Source organism: Rhea americana, unplaced genomic scaffold (genome assembly GCF_003343005.1).
Source record: "Rhea americana isolate MKP2758 unplaced genomic scaffold, rheAme1 scaffold_392, whole genome shotgun sequence".
NCBI lineage: Eukaryota > Metazoa > Chordata > Aves > Rheiformes > Rheidae > Rhea > Rhea americana.
Window position 1 is genome coordinate 379,772 of NW_028186526.1, and position 17,986 is coordinate 397,757.

The 17,986-nt window shown below is 35.9% G+C and overlaps 1 protein-coding gene across 2 annotated transcripts; it reads left to right on the top strand.

The window, feature by feature from the left end:
- Positions 1-212: 212 nt before the first annotated feature.
- On the top strand, positions 213-17,719 carry HELQ (helicase, POLQ like). 2 transcript variants are annotated; one of them, XM_085313676.1, is made up of 18 exons: positions 213-458; positions 883-1,618; positions 2,140-2,318; positions 2,830-3,030; positions 4,044-4,116; positions 5,486-5,583; positions 6,220-6,318; positions 6,887-7,032; positions 7,862-8,101; positions 9,079-9,220; positions 9,513-9,617; positions 10,174-10,393; positions 11,458-11,615; positions 12,333-12,431; positions 12,708-12,881; positions 13,423-13,536; positions 15,745-15,879; positions 17,514-17,719. In XM_085313676.1, the coding sequence occupies exons 1-18, from the start codon at positions 291-293 to the stop codon at positions 17,598-17,600; spliced, it is 3,174 nt and encodes a 1,057-aa protein (XP_085169802.1). In that variant the 5' UTR covers positions 213-290; the 3' UTR covers positions 17,601-17,719. The 2 variants fall into 2 exon arrangements, with proteins under 2 accessions (XP_085169802.1, XP_085169803.1); XM_085313677.1 differs by having other exon boundaries at positions 7,871-8,101.
- Positions 17,720-17,986: the final 267 nt, after the last annotated feature.

Consider the following 17,986-nt stretch of genomic DNA (forward strand, 5'->3'; position numbering starts at 1 on the left):
GCTGCGCGAGAAATAGGCGCCACCAGCCAATGGRCTCACAGCCTGCCCCTTTAAGGCAGGCGATTGGCCCGGTTGCTGTCACGTGCATGTTTTTGCTTTTGATTTCAGTCGGGGGGTGGTTGCGCGCGCGCACAGCGGCGGCGGTTAGAGACGTTGGCTGCGGCCGTGCTGTCGCTCTCGCTATGGACGCGCCGTTGCTCATCCGCCTCCTGCTCGCCTTCCTCGGCTCCCCGGCCCTGGCGCCGCCTTGACGCCCTTCGCACCGCTGCCTGCAGCGCCGTGAGGCGGCGATGGCCGAGCCCGGCCCTGCCGTGCGTCGTAGGAGCCGCTCTGCCAGTAAGAGGAGCCGGGCCCCAGCGCAGCTTCGCAGCGCCGCCTCGCCGCTGGCGCGCAAGAGGCTCAGCCCCGGCCTTGAGGGGACCCCGGCGGAGCCCCCGGGACAGGCTGCTGGCGCTGAGGTGGGTGGTGTACCCGGGCGGAGGGGAACGGGCCGGCAGGCGGGCGCAGCCGGGGACTACGCGGCGGGGACGGGGACAGTGCGTCTGGCTCCTCCTTGGGGTGGACCTACGTGGTGTTGGCCCAGATGGCCTTGCTCTCTGCGAGCTGTAGAAGGACCTTGCTTTTAAATCATAGTTTCCATAAAAAAAGTATTTATTAATAATAAGCAGCTATATAGGCACGATATTGGCTGATATGTAAGCTATTGCCAGGTAGTAAACGTGCAGTCCTTTTAAAGTCAGCTTAGGCGTTTTTCACAATAGAAATCAATGGTGTGCTTCTGAAATAATTTTTGACTTCTCTATCTTTAGACTCAACAATATACTAACTGTTGCACAAACACGTTGCTTTGGAGCAGTAATGTTTTCTAATTCATTCTTACAGTGTGAAAATGAGAGTGAGGAAGACATGTTTGGTGACTATGATAGCTTTTATGGAAATGACTCTTTGTTAGCCCAAGTTGATGATATGGAGCAGGTGTACCTGCAGGATAAAGATATGGATGTTAAAGCTGCTGGAGACTTTGTGCTCGGGAATCCACAGTCAGGATTTGATCCAAGGAAACAATTGGGTTTTTCTACTTCAGAAAATGCTGTTGTTTGCAAAGTTGAAAGAGGTGACGGTTTTCAAATGAATGAAAAAGAACTAAAAGATAGCAATGAAGAACCAGGTAATTTTATTTTAGATGATCTGCCAGCATCACAATTCTTGTATCTTGAGGAAATGGATGAGCTTTCCTCTGCTTCTAGGAAATCTGCAGACACAAAAAAGAACGATAACTACATGAATTCTTGCTCGGACAAAATCTCGAGTCCATCTTTTTGTCATGTTGTGGAACAAAGGGAAGAAAATATTGAATCTCCCGTGGGCTCTAAGTGTGACTTCAGTAAACGAGAGAGTCTCAAAGATCATCTGAAAAGTGCTATGTCTGGAAATGCCAAAGCTCAGGCTCCACTGATTTCTAAGACCAAGCAGCTTAAAGAAGCTATCTTATCTGAAGAGATAAGTGTTGCTAGAAAAACTATTGAATCTTCTTCTGATGATATTGGACCTTTTTATGGATTACCTAGTAAAGTAAAAGATCTCCTCAGACAATTTCGAGGGATCGAAACACTTTATGGTAATATCACTGAAGTTTTCTTGAAAAAAAAAAATTGTCTTGTTAAAAGTTTCTTGTGTGTTCCTTTTGTTTCTAAAGTTATTATTTGATAATATTTTTGTCTGTCCTTACAGAAACTAAATATCTGTGTTATGAAGAAAAGGTTTTAGGTTGTTGTGATAGAATTTTTAATTGGTGTCATGTCTAAGAGAATTTAAGAAACGTTGGAACTCTAAAGGTGAAAAAGAAAAAGCAAGCTATAGTAATGCTTTAAATAAACCACCTAAGGACGTGGGAAAGACAGCTGATTTTTAGAGGGAGGAGGAGGTTGGTGTGACATAAAAAATGATTTATTTTGTGGAATATGACAAGGTGAAGGCTTTAAAAGGCTAGATTATTGGGCTTTTATGGAGTTTTTATAGTGCAGAACACTTTAATGCTAAGCTTGTACCATCTTTTTGTATTACAGAATATTGACATTTAATTGTTGATCACCGTGCACTAAAAAGAGAGGGTTAGTAATTTTTTTTCTAATTTTGCAGAATGGCAGCATGATTGCTTAACATTAGAATCTCTGCAGCAAAGAAAGAATTTAATATACTCGTTACCAACCAGTGGTGGAAAAACACTAGTAGCTGAAATTTTAATTCTTCAAGAATTACTCTGCAGGCAGAAAGATGTTCTGATGATCCTGCCATATGTGGCTATTGTCCAGGAAAAGGTSTGGAATTACTGTTTCTGCTATTGGTTATCTTCCATTGTTCGCATTTTTATAAATCTGTTTTTAACTTTAATGTTAGGAGACAGTCTTATTTCAAGTTTTTATCAGGCTACAGAATAGCTGCTCTTAAAGTATGTCTGTGGTTTAACATAAATGTAATCTAGAAGGTGAGTCGCTGTCCTCTTTCTAAATCAGATCTGTGTGTCAGTAATGTTGGAATAAAACACGTTTTGATCATTGTCTGAAATGCTGAGGTAATGAGTAATGTGAGCTGAATTTTGACATTAGTGTTTTACAGTGACTTTTGGATAACAGTTTTAATCCAAGGTTCATAATGTTTATAAGCACTTTTGCAGATGGAAAAGTCGTAGCTGATATGATTTCACTTTATTAGAAAATAGTTAACTGGAATCTGGGTTGGCTACATGTGTGTTGAGTTCTGAGACAGCTGTGAAATCCGAGATGAGCATGAGTTTGTCCTCTAATTTGATACTTCCCTATTTTATTATAGGTTTGGGGTTTATCGAGTTTTGGTGTAGAATTAGGTTTCCTGGTTGAAGAATATGCAGGAAGCAAAGGAAGATTTCCACCAATCAAGAGAAGAATAAAAAACTCCCTTTATGTTGCTACTATAGAAAAAGGACATGCTCTAGTGAATTCCTTGATTGAAACAGAAAGAATTGATCATCTGGGTCTGGTCGTTGTAGATGAGGTTTGTTAAAAGTTTTATAGAATAATTAGTTAATAGCACTGTTCTAATTACTTACTGGATTTTGTATGTTTATAGTAACTTAATTAGTATAATTTTAGACTACTGCAGTGGTAATTAATGAACTGGAAACCTGAACTGAAACCAAAACCTAGGTTTTTGAAAATTATTTTCTTTTATTGACTGAAGTATTTTAGTACCGTATCAGAGCAATACATTTTACGTTGAAATATCTATCATCTTAGAGTAGTTCACGGTAGATTTTTTAACTATTTGTTAACTTGGCTCCAGTGAATACTGACACAGACAAATGATTAAATATCTTAACTTTATAGAACATATTTTACAAATCCTGTAAACTTTTAAAGCTGAAATGTGGCTGGAAATGATGATCGAATTAAAATGTTAAAAGGAATGCATCAAATCATGCTGGACTGGGAGAACAGGTCCTTGTTCGACTTCTGTAGTGGTACAACTGAATTCTGCTCCTGTAGCTAGATTGGAGGATTCTGTCACAACCTGTAGCATCTAACTTAGGTGAATAGTATTTGTGTGCTTCTTTAGGTTGACTGAGCTTATTTAAATATATTAGGTTCTAAATGGAAGAAGATTGAAAAATTAAGGTCTSTTTTCTGTAGTAATAGATACCTGTTAAAATATCATTACCTTCCATTCTAAGCATTGGTTAGAGCATGGATTGTATAAACCTGGTTTAGGCTGGCTAATATAAAGACCTGTATGCTAATTGTTTACTGCTAGGGGATGTCTGTGACCTGTGATCTAACCAAATGGAAGGAAAACCTTGTGAAATACACTTGGTCTTGGGTCTGTTTTTCTGTGACTCTTGAAAACGTGTTATGATGAGGTGGTTCTTACAGAAGATTAAGTCAGAATTTACCAGATGAATGTTGACAAGTCTGACACAGACTTTACTGTAATCAGAGTTGATAGTTTGTTTCTAGAAATATTCCTAGCCAGTAAAATTCTCTCCTTTTCTTTTTTGCTTCTGTTCACAGTTACATATGCTTGGTGAGGGAAGTCGTGGTGCGACACTGGAAATGACTCTTGCAAAAATTCTGTACACTACTAGTAAGTTATGACTGTAGTTAATATGACTAAAATATTGTAGCAATGGAACAGCTAGAGAGAAAAGTCTGTCTTTGCTTTCTAGATATTTTTGTTCCTTTGGTTTCTTCTGAGAAATGTTTCATTTGGTAACGATGATTCATCATTCTATTGCAGGAGTAATTTTTACCCTGTAAAGATGGACTGAGTATTCTTGAAGCTTTTGTGATAGATCCTATGTGAGAAATYGAGTTTTGTGTCAAATGTCCCCTCCCTTTTTTTGCAGAAGCCCCTTAGCCCTTCCAATTAAATGCTGCTTATAGATGCTTTTGTGGGTTTTGGAATATAGGCCTTTAGAGGCATGGGTAAGTGTTTAATAATAGAGCTTAGGGTTTAATAGCTATAGGATTTCTTCTTGCATTTTCTCCGTGTGCAAAAAGCAATATACAGCCTGATACTGAATCTCTGGAATGTTTATGTTGCAGTCCTGAGGGGTGATCATAAGGCATTTGTTTAGCATCTTGTAAGGTATTGAAAAACATGATTCCTACTCACCCACATCTCACTCAGCTCTTTATAGTCCATCTTCTGGAGGGCACACAAATGATAAAGGCTTATGAATATTGTTGGAATATTTTGCCTGTTAGAATAAATATGAGTGAAAGGATAAATTTCACATAACTCATTCAAAAAAGTTAAAGCAATTTTGATATGGTAAGAGGAAATGCTCTGCTTTAATTTTTGTGGATCTGTAGGAGGAGTTACTGGAAGGACACTTTCCTGCGTGAGCAGCTATCAAGGAAGACAGGCCTTTTTTCCTTGTTATAAAATCGTGCATGTTTTTGCTTCATATTTTTCTCATCAGGAACTGCATTCATGATGAAACTTTACAAACCTCAACTGATAGAAGCAGGTTTCTACCTTCTGATGTTGAGTGGACAGGCTTACTGCATCTCCACATGAGGGATAGCATTAATGAGAATTTATGTATTCTGGAAAAAGAAATACAAAAAGCAATTAGTGTTTGTAAAACCTCATTTGATTTTAAGATGCAGCTACTCAGTGTTTAATTCATCAGATTTCTTCTTCATTGTTACTCTTTTTAAATGCTAAAGTGGCTGGTTTCCTGGGAATATAGCTGGGAACTATTACCTGTGGTCTAAACATTAGGAAAAAAAATCCAGCATCCACAAGGTATTTCTTACAGCTCTAACTTCCCTCATTTTTGGTAGTAATGCATCATTCTGGGCACCCTCAATCAGCCTATCTCATGAATCAATAGGCAATGAAGAAAATACTTTTCTTCAAAATAATAATAATAAAAAAAATACTGAGCAGCTGTTTAACAGAAGCTGAGCATGGCAATAAGTTAATGTCAACTTCTGTCTTGCAGAAAATACACAAATCATTGGAATGAGTGCAACTTTAAATAATGTTGGAGACCTGCAGAAGTTCCTGCAAGCGGATTACTATACCAATAATTTTAGACCGGTCTGTATGCAAGCTACTGTAAATTAGTAGTTAACATTTTTGACATTAAAACTAGAGYGGGTTTTTTTAAGGTTGTATCACAGATTTGTTACTTTCATTGCTTTAGTTTTAAACAATTAAGTAATATAATGCATGTTACTGTTTAGAATTGTATTGATATAAAAATGTTTACAACTTCTCGTAATTTGCTACACATCAGTACATTGTGTGTACTAATGTATATACAAATGTAGGTACCTGTATACTGTTGTGTTTACAGTACTGTTAATTGATTTGTCATTTTAACTAACCTAAGCTTAAACTAAGTTTTTAAAATCATTATAGTTCATATGGTGTGAAGTTTCTGTCACATCCTTTGTTATATTTAAGATGACACTTATTTTGCCATGGCAGATATTTAGTAATATTAACTTTTCTAAAAGAAACTGCTGATGCAGGAGCATGTGCTTGTGTGTACATGGAGGTGTGTGTGTGTGTGCGTGTATATATATATGTATGTATATATGTATATCTGTATGTATGAAGTGTTAGGCTTTGAAAGAGGCATTAACAACCCCTCAGTAATAGCTTAAAGTTTGGAGAGAAAACTTGTTAATTTAGCTAATACTTTACTGCTTCTTTCCTTAATTCACTAAGGTAGAATTAAAGGAATATATAAAAATACGAGATACTATTTATGAAGTTGACAGCAAAGCGGAAAATGGCTTTACTTTTTCACGCCTCCTTAGTTTCAAGGTAAAACCAAAGTGTTTGAAGTTATCTTCTTTGAACTGTTTTTATGAAACTATTTTTTACATTGTTTTATTTACAGTGCTTTTATAACACAAATTACTCTAGCATGCTATTTTGTTCATATCAGTTACCTAAGTACTAAAGGTCATTGAATAGATTTTTTTCAGCAGTTAATCACTTGTAGATGATAAAAAGATGTTTATTTGTTATCAATATTTGACTGAATTCTGGAGATTTATTTTAGTCTTCTACTGGGAAAAAAAGAGGTGAATAATTATAGACCACCACCAGTAGCAGGTGATATCACTATGGGAGTTGCTAAGTGAAATCTGAGTATTAGGGAAAAAAAAATAAAACATTTGATTCTGCCATGTGTTCCTGAGTTCAAGCTGGATCTGTTACACTGTTTTTTTTAAGTGAGGAACTGAGAGTAGAGAAGCTTGTCCTAAAAATTCTTAGTTATGTCCAGTTAAAGCAAATGGGACTATTCTAGTGAAGCAGAGAACAAGTACTAAGTATTTGCTGGTATTATGACTTGTAAGATAATGTACATCAATCTGTTTTATGATAGTATTCTAGTAATCTGGAGAAAGCGGATCCTGACCACATTATTGCACTGGTGACTGAAGTTATTCCGAAATACTCCTGCCTAATCTTCTGTCCCACTAAAAAGAACTGTGAGAACGTGGTGTCAATGGTGTGCAAGTATCTGAACAAGTGTGTTTCTCTCATTTTATTAATTACATATGGAGTATTTGGTCAGAATATAGAATTTATCTTTGCTAGCATGAAAGTGACCTTCTCTGATGATAAATAAATACTTTGGATATAGAATCATGCAAAATGAACTGCATAAATTGTTGGAAAGTGTTCACAGCTTCTTAGTAAGTTTGCTACCAAAACACTTTCAAATTTTGAACAAATGAGTTGAGCAAATAAAAGAAAGAGCATTCCAAATGCATACAAAGAACCAGTGTATTTAGTTTTTGTTCTGATGACCCTGTTCTCTGTAAGTTACTTTATATATAAAATATTTAATCTGTCTCACAATTGGTGCAGTGTTTCGTTATATATATCCTAGTGTATTTGTTATCTTTGTTTCATAGATACTTTGAGAATATGCAGTCTGAACTCCACTCGCTAACAAAGAAAAACTGTAATCATTTATTTCATTTGTGAAAACTTCTCTTTGGTTTCATGCAAGTCTAATGTGATAAGCTTGTAACAGTCGAAGTTAAACTGTATTTAAGAAATTATATTAAAGTAAATATTACATTTCCCTCACCACCAAAATTGAAACCATTTTTTGATATTTCCATAAGCTTAATTTGCAGCTGATGCTACCCTCTTCTCGTTCTTCAGTGCACTTGATATCCATATCTAGTCGTATTGATCCCATTTATACCTGTACTTCCAAATACAGAAGCAGCTCTAATGTTGGGAGCTTATTTAGCCTCTTGCATATTACATAAATAGATAGTAAGGATGTTTTTTTAAGTGGTTATTGAATGATCAAAGTCTAAAGCAATGCTTTTCTTCCTCCAAGAGAATTTAGAGCTCACAGGGAGAAAGAAAAGCAAGATCTCATTAAGAACCTAAAGACTATTGGAAATGGAAGTATCTGTCCTGTTCTGAAGCACACCATTCCTTTTGGTATTGCCTATCACCACAGTGGCCTTACTAATGATGAAAGAAAAAGTATAGAGGAAGCTTATTCTGCCGGTGTCCTATGTCTTCTTGCTTGCACAGCAACTTTAGCTGCTGGTGTCAACCTACCAGCTAGAAGGTTAGTTGTTCAGAAATGGTTTTTATGGTTTCCTTCAATCTTGCATTGTTAAAACTTCAAGCTGGAAATATCAGTGCTATTTAAAGTATGTTTCTGCTTTTGTTACTGAGTTACAGGGCAAAATGATTTCCTTTGTGCAGTTCTGGGCAGAATTAAGGCTGCAAAGTTTTGTTTATGAACTGTGAATTGGTAGTAAGTCCACTAGGATGCATAATTGAGAAATATTTTTTAAAAGATGATAAAGGAAGTTTTGAATTAGGAAATTCTTCAATATTTCGGTGACTTTATTTAGAAGAAAGAGTAGTGGTTTTAGATGCTTTCCGAAGAAAAGGTTTTAAATCCTGAAATTAATCATTTGTAAGAAGATATGACATGCTTACACATTTTTGTGTTAAACCATTTGTTTAAACCCTGCAAGTCTTAATTGTGTGGCCACCGTATTCTTTATGACCTGGGACTGTGTGCTCATGATCTAATGTTTTGTGTATGTGTGCTTAGATAACACATCTGAGAGGAAAAACAATTTTCATACAGAAAACTTGTTTTCAGTGGTCAGTCTTGCCTTTGTTCTTTAGTAGAATTTGTTCTGTATCTTGGTGATTTTCAGTCTTCAAATTAGACCTTTGAATAGACGTAAATACTATTTCCAAGGACTCAGCATAAGTAAAAAAAAAAAAAAAAAAAGACTTATTTTTCCAATAAACTTGAATTTGTTAAACAGCAGCAGTTCTAGCCAAAACTGTTGATTTGCTCATCCATTAAAGCAAAGTCTGAAGATTGATATTGGAACAGGTATGCTTAATGTTTGCTATCTTATTTCCTCATCATGAAGCATATCTGAACTTTCCCTTAAGGAATAGGTATTCCTATCATAAAATCTTACTGCTGCTTTAGTAATTTTGATATAGAGCATGACTTTCTAAGGGGCCTTTTTTCTTGTTTTGCTTCTGTCACTATTTTTTTATTTCCTACAACAGGGTTATTTTAAGAGCTCCTTATGTTGCTCGAGAGTTCCTGAAGAAGAACCAATACAAACAAATGATTGGCAGAGCTGGTCGAGCTGGTATTGACACAGCTGGTGAAAGTATTCTCATAGTACAAGAGAAAGACAAACAGCTGGTAATTTTTACAGAACTGGTCATTTGAATCACCATAAGCTGAACTTAGTTTTTGTAGACATTTTCTATTGCAAGTATTTGACTTCTGTCGCACCTGTTAATTACAGAGGTTTTTTTTCCTTATTACCTTTGTCATGTGATTTAAGGTTTCAGATATTAACCATAAATTTTAATGTCTACAGTTATTTTCTGTATAAGCAAGAAGGTGAATATCAGCAGTGTAAAATGACAATGTAAAATTGTATGAATGAAATAATTCCCCTGAACTAACATATTTCTTGCTTTCTTTTTAGGTTCAAGATTTAGTTAACAGTCCTTTGGAAAACTGTTACAGCAATCTCCTGCCTGAGTTCACCAAGGGAATACAGAGTCTATTGTTATCTTTGGTTGGATTGAAGGTATCAGTTAACTCTCTTCTGTAAATCATTTGAGAAGCATTTCAGAATGTAAAGCAATTATTTTGTGTTTGTTTTATAGAAAAGCAATTTTTTTTCAGCAGCTTAACTTCCAAGAAGTTCAACTGGCTTCTGATCAAATGAAAAGGACAAAGTTGTGATTAGTATTCTTATCTAACTCACCTGTCAAATAATTCTGTAACATTATAGTTTTTAATGTGGACAAGTCCAAAATTACATCTCCTTTCTGATAAAGAGTATTTATAATATTCCATTTTGATGCATGATTTAAGACTGCCAAGAAGCAACAGCAGAAACAAAAACATAATACAATGGCTAGAATAATAGAGCAGATGAACTTGTATTTCCATCAGATCCTTAATAGGTAGACTGTCTACTGTTTTCTTTGTTACTATGTCATTTTCTATATAAGCGTGATTAGTAGGATTGTGAAATATTTCTGTATTCAGTTAATTATTTTGGATGACTTACATGTTTTGTTATGTATAATGACACTTGCATTATTTGAACATGCTAATCACTTGCAAAACTGCTATAGATTGCAGTAACCCTTGAGGAAATCTACAGTTTTATGTGCCATACATTGCTGGGTGTTCAACAGCAATTGCTGCCTAAAGAAAAGAGTCTCTTGGATATAATTAAAGAAGGAGTAGAAAATCTGATAGAGAATGGACTCCTAAAGGGAGAAATATCTGAAAAGGACCATAATTCCCAAAGTAAACTAACAATCACACAGTTGGGCAAAGCTACATATAAAGGTAAGACATTTGTCATTSTCTTCATTTCAACAAAAACTTTCAACTCCATCTTATTTCCATTTGGTACGGCTCCCTGTCCTGCTTCTAAAATTGCAATGAAAATATGTACAGTGCCTGTTTTGATTATTAAATGATGTGGTGAGCTGAACAATGAGAGTGAACAGTCAATGACTGAACATGATAGGGATGAGCTGGAACACATCAATCACAGTGGAAGTCAGACCAGACCTCTGCCAAAAAAATTAAGGATTCAATTCTTTGATTACAGTAAAAAAGTGGTTCACATACTTGATTTATAGTGATCCATATTTATGAATAGATACTGTAAACAGTGGGATTTCTTTTCCTAGAAGGAAGGTAAAAGGGAAAGAAGGCATATGAAATCTGGGCCAAAAGTGATCCAAAGTGAAGACAGTATATCAAGAACTTCTGTTTTAAGTCTCATAACATAAAGACAGGAGCATGATTGGAACAGGGTGTCCAAATTGCTGTAAGGCTTCTACAACAATCTGCAGTTAAGTTTTGGAGCATGTTGCCATGCGGAAGTCTGTTAAAGTCAAGAGAATTCCTACGAGATTCCAAAAATGTGCACAAAATTGACATGTGTGTATGGAAGTCAGAGTGACTGCCTTTTTTCAGTTTCTGTCTTCCAACTTACTGAATATAATTAGTTACTCATGTTGCAGTTCTTCCTTTAATTTGGATGGGTTTTAAAAAAAGACATCTTTGAATGCCATGTATGGATAAGTGCCTTTGGCCAATCGGTATGAAGATCTCTAAATCCTTGAGCTTTAAGCTTTATTTTGTCAAGAGTAAACTTAGGGCACAGTGGGTGTTCAGTTTGGATGGAAACAACCGCTTTGATTAAACTATACATACTTAAAAGTTGAGAGGATGTGCCCAATCTTGTCTTTGTTCCCAAAAGACTTTCAGGTAGTAGTAGAAGTGCAAGACTAACATTTTTTGGAAAATGTGAAAAATAATCTATGTCCATGTTGAAATGCGTGCATCTATTGTATATCTGATAAGTGAATACTTGTTTAAGATTTTAATATCTATTCTAGGATCTATAGACTTGGCATACTGCAATGCGCTCTACAGAGAATTGAAGAAAGGTTTGGAAGGCCTGGTTCTTGAGAGCAATCTTCATCTTCTCTATCTGGCAACTCCGTATGATTTGAATTATAACTGCAGCCCGGATTGGATGATATACTTGAGACAGGTGAGAACTGGCTTTCAGACATAGATCAGGGCATGTATTAACTCATTAATTTTTAAATTCTATTCTAATTATAGGCAATCTAACCATTGGGGTAACAATTTGACGAAAAGATTGATATATGTTATTTTATTTTTGGTCATACAACTGAAGTGCTTTTTCATATTTAATCAACACCTGGAAGATGTTGTTTGCATCTAAAATTATAGCCATGTTCAAGAGAGAGAATATGTAATATGAAACTGCTCTCTTCAGTTCCCAGTATTCCACTTCCTAACATTAACCATGGTGCTAGCCTAGTTATGACCACAATCTGACTGGAAGGTAAAAAAAATAACCCTACTGTTTGCACCTGAATGCTAAAGTAGGATATGCATTCAAACAAACATACAAAAAAAGCAGAAAACTTTTTTATCTGTATACACACCAGGAGTTTATCAATTTAACAGATTTGTTTATGTAGCTTTTTGTACTAGTGGAATAATTCTCCTTGAAAAGGAATCAAAGATCCAGTTAGGGAAGAAAATCAGGGAAAGCAAAACTATGCACCTCAACATGTGCAGGTGGCTCAATATTATACACTTAAGAAGACTTATTTTTTTTTTACATCTAGATAAAGTACATTCACATTGCCTGCAGATTTTCCATTCTGTAACACTTGTAACTTTTAATGAGCTCTTAAGAGGAAAAATGATTTTGACCATAGTCAGTCTTTTTTAGTTCAACCAGCTAAGTGCAGCAGAGCAAAGAGTGGCAGACATTGTGGGAGTACCTGAAAGCTATATTACGAAAAAGGCTTCTGGTCAAGCCATCAGAAAGGTAGGCTTGAAAGCTTGTGATTCCTAAAAGAAAACACTTTAATCTTTTCATTTGAATATTTAGAAATGTTAGGTAACTTTTGCATTAGTATTTTTTAGTGTTCTAACTTTTTTTAGTAATTAATATTCTTTGAACCTCATCCAATTCTTTTTCTTAATGCCATGTAACATATTTCAGATGTAACATAATATGCATTTGTTTATGTAAAGTAATTGTTGCATTCTCAGAACATCAGAAATTTTGTTAGCTCTGAATTCTAATTTGCTTTCTTTCTAGAATGTGGACAGTGCTATTATAAACAGACTGTACCTGTCATTTGTCCTTTATACCCTACTGAAAGAGACCAATGTGTGGAGTGTTTCAGAAAAATTTAATATGTCTCGAGGATATGTGCAAAGTCTCCTTACTTCTGCTGCTTCGTTTGCCTCTTGTGTTCTACATTTCTGTGAGGTAGTATGTGTTAAATGTATCTGAATACCTTATTTGGATTTCTATTTTGCAAAACAATGTGAATTTTTTTTTTTATTGTGGCATATTAGAACTTAGAACAGATGTTGCATTTCACGTTTCCTGTGCAAAGCAGTGTGTACTTCCTGTTCAGAACAGCATGACAGAAAATGCTAAGTAGTTTTCATGTGCAGGGCATTGATGGCAGTGTCAGAACATGCTGTTAATGAAACAACTGACAGAAGTTTCCTTTTCTCTTTGAAATAAGATCATCTAGTTGCAGAATGTCATCCCAGGAGAAAAACTGCCTTGGCTTGTTCTCTTTACTGCTTCATTAAAAAAAWATATATATTGTTAATCCTTCAGAATTGTCTTGGCTTTGGAACGCTTAGCAGAGGGTAACTACAGATCACTACTCCCCCCTGTCTAAAAGCCAAGTGTATGCTCATTGCCTTTGAGCTCTATCAGTAGTAGTTCATAGCAGAGAACTTGGGCTGAAATTCTTGAAAAGTGTTTTCTGATTTTTATTCTCTTGTCTCTTCAGGAACTGGAGGAATTCTGGGTTTATAAAGCCCTGTTGACAGAACTTACCAAGCAGTTGACCTATTGTGTTAAGGCAGAACTGATCCCTCTAATGGAAGTAGCAGGGGTGCTAGAGGTGAGTAAACCTTGGCTCTCTGTTCATGAGCTCTTAAATGTGAACTTTTGTGTTAGGCATATTGCTGTGTCACTCGAGTATCTCTGGAAGACCAAAAGAGTGTCTTATTAAGAATTTAGTATCATGAAAATATTCTGCAGTGTTTTGGTTTGTTTTTKGGGGGGGTGGGGGAGTCCAGGCCAAAAAAGTAGTGTTTAAATGTTCAGAAAATGTGAGTTGGAGCTTGTTTCTTTTTTTCTGGCTCCTACCACAGCAACAGTGAAAATGTAATTGTATAGTAATTTACAGATCTATACATACAATCAAAAACCAGAGTCCATGTCACTTGTGGTAAGAGTTCTTCACAGTTTATGGGAGTAAAGAGGAGTAAGAATTAACATTAAGTTAGATTCTCAGAGATAGGTGATGTTGTATTGGGAACTCACATTTTTACAAAACTTTTGTGATGCTAATGTGCATTTAAAGTTCAGCTGGTCTCTGAGCTGAAGACTTCTGTTCAAACGAAACGCTTTGGGGCCTCAGTGCAAGGCTGTGAGTAGCCCCTGGACTTTTCAAAATGATGTAGCTTGGCTGTTCAGCATRTTGTGGGATCAGTTTGTCAGCAGGCCTTTTAATTTGGTGGCAGTAAGATTTTACTCTGGGAGAAACTAAAGAGCGGTGAAGAGTGGCAGCCGAATTCTTTTTTTATATGTATGTACTTAAAAGTATCAGGATTTTATGCAAAAGGAAATGCAAATTTATTTCCTCCTGGCTCAAGCTCTTTACACAGAAAAAAATGCTCCTTTGTAAAGGCAAGATAAATCAGAACTGCATGATTCTACTGAAGTTTTAAGCTTTTCAAAATTCTTGCTTGCACCATGTTGCTTATGCACTGGAGTTAAAACTGCATTGAAAGATGATACTTGTGGCAGATAGACCATCTTTAATAGACAAGATTTGCATCGATTTCTGKGGCGGAAACTGCTAAAATCAATTCTGTGATTACTGGAGTGAAGGAAAAACTGCCCTTTTCTTGAAAATAGTGTTCAAAGAGCAATCTAAAACCATTCTATGAGATTAAAGCCGCTAGTGTGGAGATAATTTGGGCCATCAGATATACTGTGCACTCAGTAACAGGAAAATAAAGGCACAGTAAATATTTGCTGGTGATTATTCTTTTGTGACATTAACCTGATGCCTCCTTCCAACAATTGAATGTTAATGGTTCCCAKTTACCATAGAGAATACTGTATTGTCTGCAGGCCTTTCTTGAAATCTTTATCAAAAAAGGACCTAGGTAGTTGCCATCAAATACTTTTTGCCCTCTTTAAAGAAAARAAAAAAGCCAAGGATAAGATAAATGACCAAATGCTTGGAGATGTAGTACTTGGTCATCAAATTGCTGAGTTACTTTATATCTCAGCGTACAAAAGTGTTTATTTGCTTGGGGTTATACCACAGTGTCTTCCATGACTGGACTAGAAGTGCATTTTTATTTAAACTTTGTAAAGATCTAGCACTATTTGTTATGAAAAGAAGTTTTCCTCCAGAAGCCGACTTTGCTTAGTAAATAACTTTACTACTGCTTTGTCTCCTTTCATCGCAACAGGACCAACCCAAGTAAAAAGCAGCRGGTAAAACTCCCTAATGTCACAATCTTTCTATTTCAGAGAATATCCTGTGTATGTGAGTTCACAGCCACATCTTTGCWTAAAACTACAGAAATCAAAAAAACTCTATTATTCATAACACTAAAGCAAAAATTGTAAGCATAAGCCTCTAAGAAAAAAGTGTATGTTTTCTGGACCGCTATAGAAGTTTGTACGAATGCCTTCTGAGTTGCAGAAAATTAAGAACTAGATCTTTCAGATTAAGTCAACCCTCATTCATTTAGATAACCTCTAAAAGAAAAAAAAATTGTCAGTGACAGTGGATGCAAAAAGGAAGATGACAAGGAAAGAGAATGCTAAACTCAATATTATGGCTCAGAAAGTGATGAGAAATATTAAGTTGTGTAAGAATGCGTAGGGAAAATGCTAGGGGTGAATCTTTTTTAAGGGGCAGGCATGGATAGGGATTCTTATTAGAAGATCAGCATCATTGCGATGAGTACTGGTGTACTTCAAAAGATGAATCGAAAGRGATTAAATTGATAGCCAGAGATAGAGATTGAATGACAATTTTTGTTTGGTCTGACAATTTTGTCACATCTTAATTTTTGACTTTCAGGCACGTGCAAAACAGCTTTATAACGCAGGCTACAAAACTTTAGCACACTTAGCCAATGCAAATCCAGAAACACTGGTGAAGATGATTGAGCATTTGTCACGACGTCAAGCCAAACAAATAGTTTCGTCTGCAAAAGTAAGTAAAGATATTACTAAAAAAAAAAAAAAAAAAAAGATGCTTCAGAACTTCAGAATGTCAGAAGTGAAGGTATGAGTAAAATTTGAAGTAATGGAAGTCTTCAGGTGGTTTTGGCTATCTGAGACCAGAATTTTTTATCTGTATTTAAGAATCTGTTAAAGTGCTACTATTCTTGACAATATTGTTTGTCTAAGAATGTGGCAAGAGTAATGAATTCAGCATTTGCTGGCCTTAATGCACCTGAATGATAGGCAAATATTAATTTTTAAGTTTGTTGTGTACAGGGTAGGGGAGAGTTCTGTTCTTTTTTCAAGGGAGAAGCAGAGTTTGATAGCTTGCCTGATGAAACATGGGATGTAAATGACTACTATCACCTTTCAGTCCCAAGTCGTTGAAACTGAAAATACTTGCCTCTGGCAACATCTCAGAACTCAGCCTCTAGAAAGTCTAGTGGTAATCATGGCTAGAAAAGAACAGGAGTTTCAGGGCTGTGGAAACTGAAACCAACAAGGTACATGGTTGACCTTACCTTCTTACCGAGCTGCTTTGTTTCATGCCCTACTGTCCGTTCCTCCTCAGTTGTCTACCATTTTGAATGCATGCTGACAGAGAAGGGCCTTTGCTTCATATTAGTCTGTAAGGCACACTGAGTGACTTAGGCACACAGGTAAATAATGGAAGAGAATTAAACATTCATGTTTAATTCAACTAAAATAGTAAGCTATTCAGTAAAATAAGGGAATGCTGGAACAAATTTAGAGATAGTTGGTATAAAAAACATGCAAGTTAAAATCCTGCTTTGTATGTTCATGCTCATTAAAAGTACTGACAGTGGTATTTAAGTGTTCCTTCACTAAGAAGTGTTAATGGCTGTGTAAGATTGTTGCAACCCTTTTGCTGCATTTTTTGCTGCTCTGTGAGCTGAAAGAACAGGATATACAAGCATTCCTCATCTGTTTCAGTGCCAAATCCAGCAATCTAACTTAGACTCTCTCATGCCAGGATATTAAACTGATAGTTTGCGCTAACTAGGAGGAAGAGAGCTCGTGTGTCTTACCCTACAAATTCTGCTGGCACATGCTTAGTCTCTGTCAAGTGCCAGTGACACAGTTCAAGGTAATAATTGAACAGCTGCTAGTATTTGTCCTACATGCCTAATATGAAAGACTTTTTCTTACAAGTGTTTCATATAGCAAAGAGTCTGCAATTTGACAGGTATGATGCATGAATACTTATTTTAACATTGAAAATAAGTRCATTAAGTTAAAAATGCTTTTGTTAAAGGTACTAGATAAAATGGCTTATGTTTTGTTACATTTTGTGTATTACTTAAAACTACAGGACTAAAAAAAATGAATTAGTATGTTTCATGAGTTTTGTGGCTTCTAGGTTTTAGCGTTTTCCGTATGCATATGCAGTAAACAGTAAAACATGTTAGCAATAGTACCTGTGAAAATGTTACAGGCCTTTGAAACAAAGATGCCTCAGTCTTGCTAGCAACAGCAGAAGTTTCTTTTTATTTCATTCTGGAAGACCTAGGTACAAGCTTGGAAAGAGCATTGATTTCTCTTTCCTTGCAGTATAGCAAATGCACTTGTATTTGTTTCTTAATGATTTGATTTTAATTATAGATGCTGCTGAGTGAGAAAGCTGAAGCTTTACAAGAAGAAGTTGATGAACTGTTAAAGRTGCCTACAGATATCCCAGGGGCCTGCTGACCAACTATTTCATTAAAAAACAAAAAAAATCATGAAGCAATAGAATTCAAATGTTTTTTTAATTTTTGTATAAAGCTACTGTAATTATAATAAATATTTAAAGTCTTTTGTATACCTCATTTTTGTCTGATTTTTGAATCCAAATTACACCTTGGAAAGTAGTTAATTTGAAGGTTCTGATTGTGAAACCTCTTCAGCAATAGATTAGAATCAAAAGACATGATACTAAATTCAGCTGGACTAATTGACTGGTGCATGCTTTTGTAAACCTAGAGCTCAGGTTCATAGCTGACTTCTAAAGCACAACAGAAATTTTTTTTATTGTAAARCCTCTGTAGGACATGTATGCATGAGTGAATTACTCCAAAATTCCTACTATTTATCTC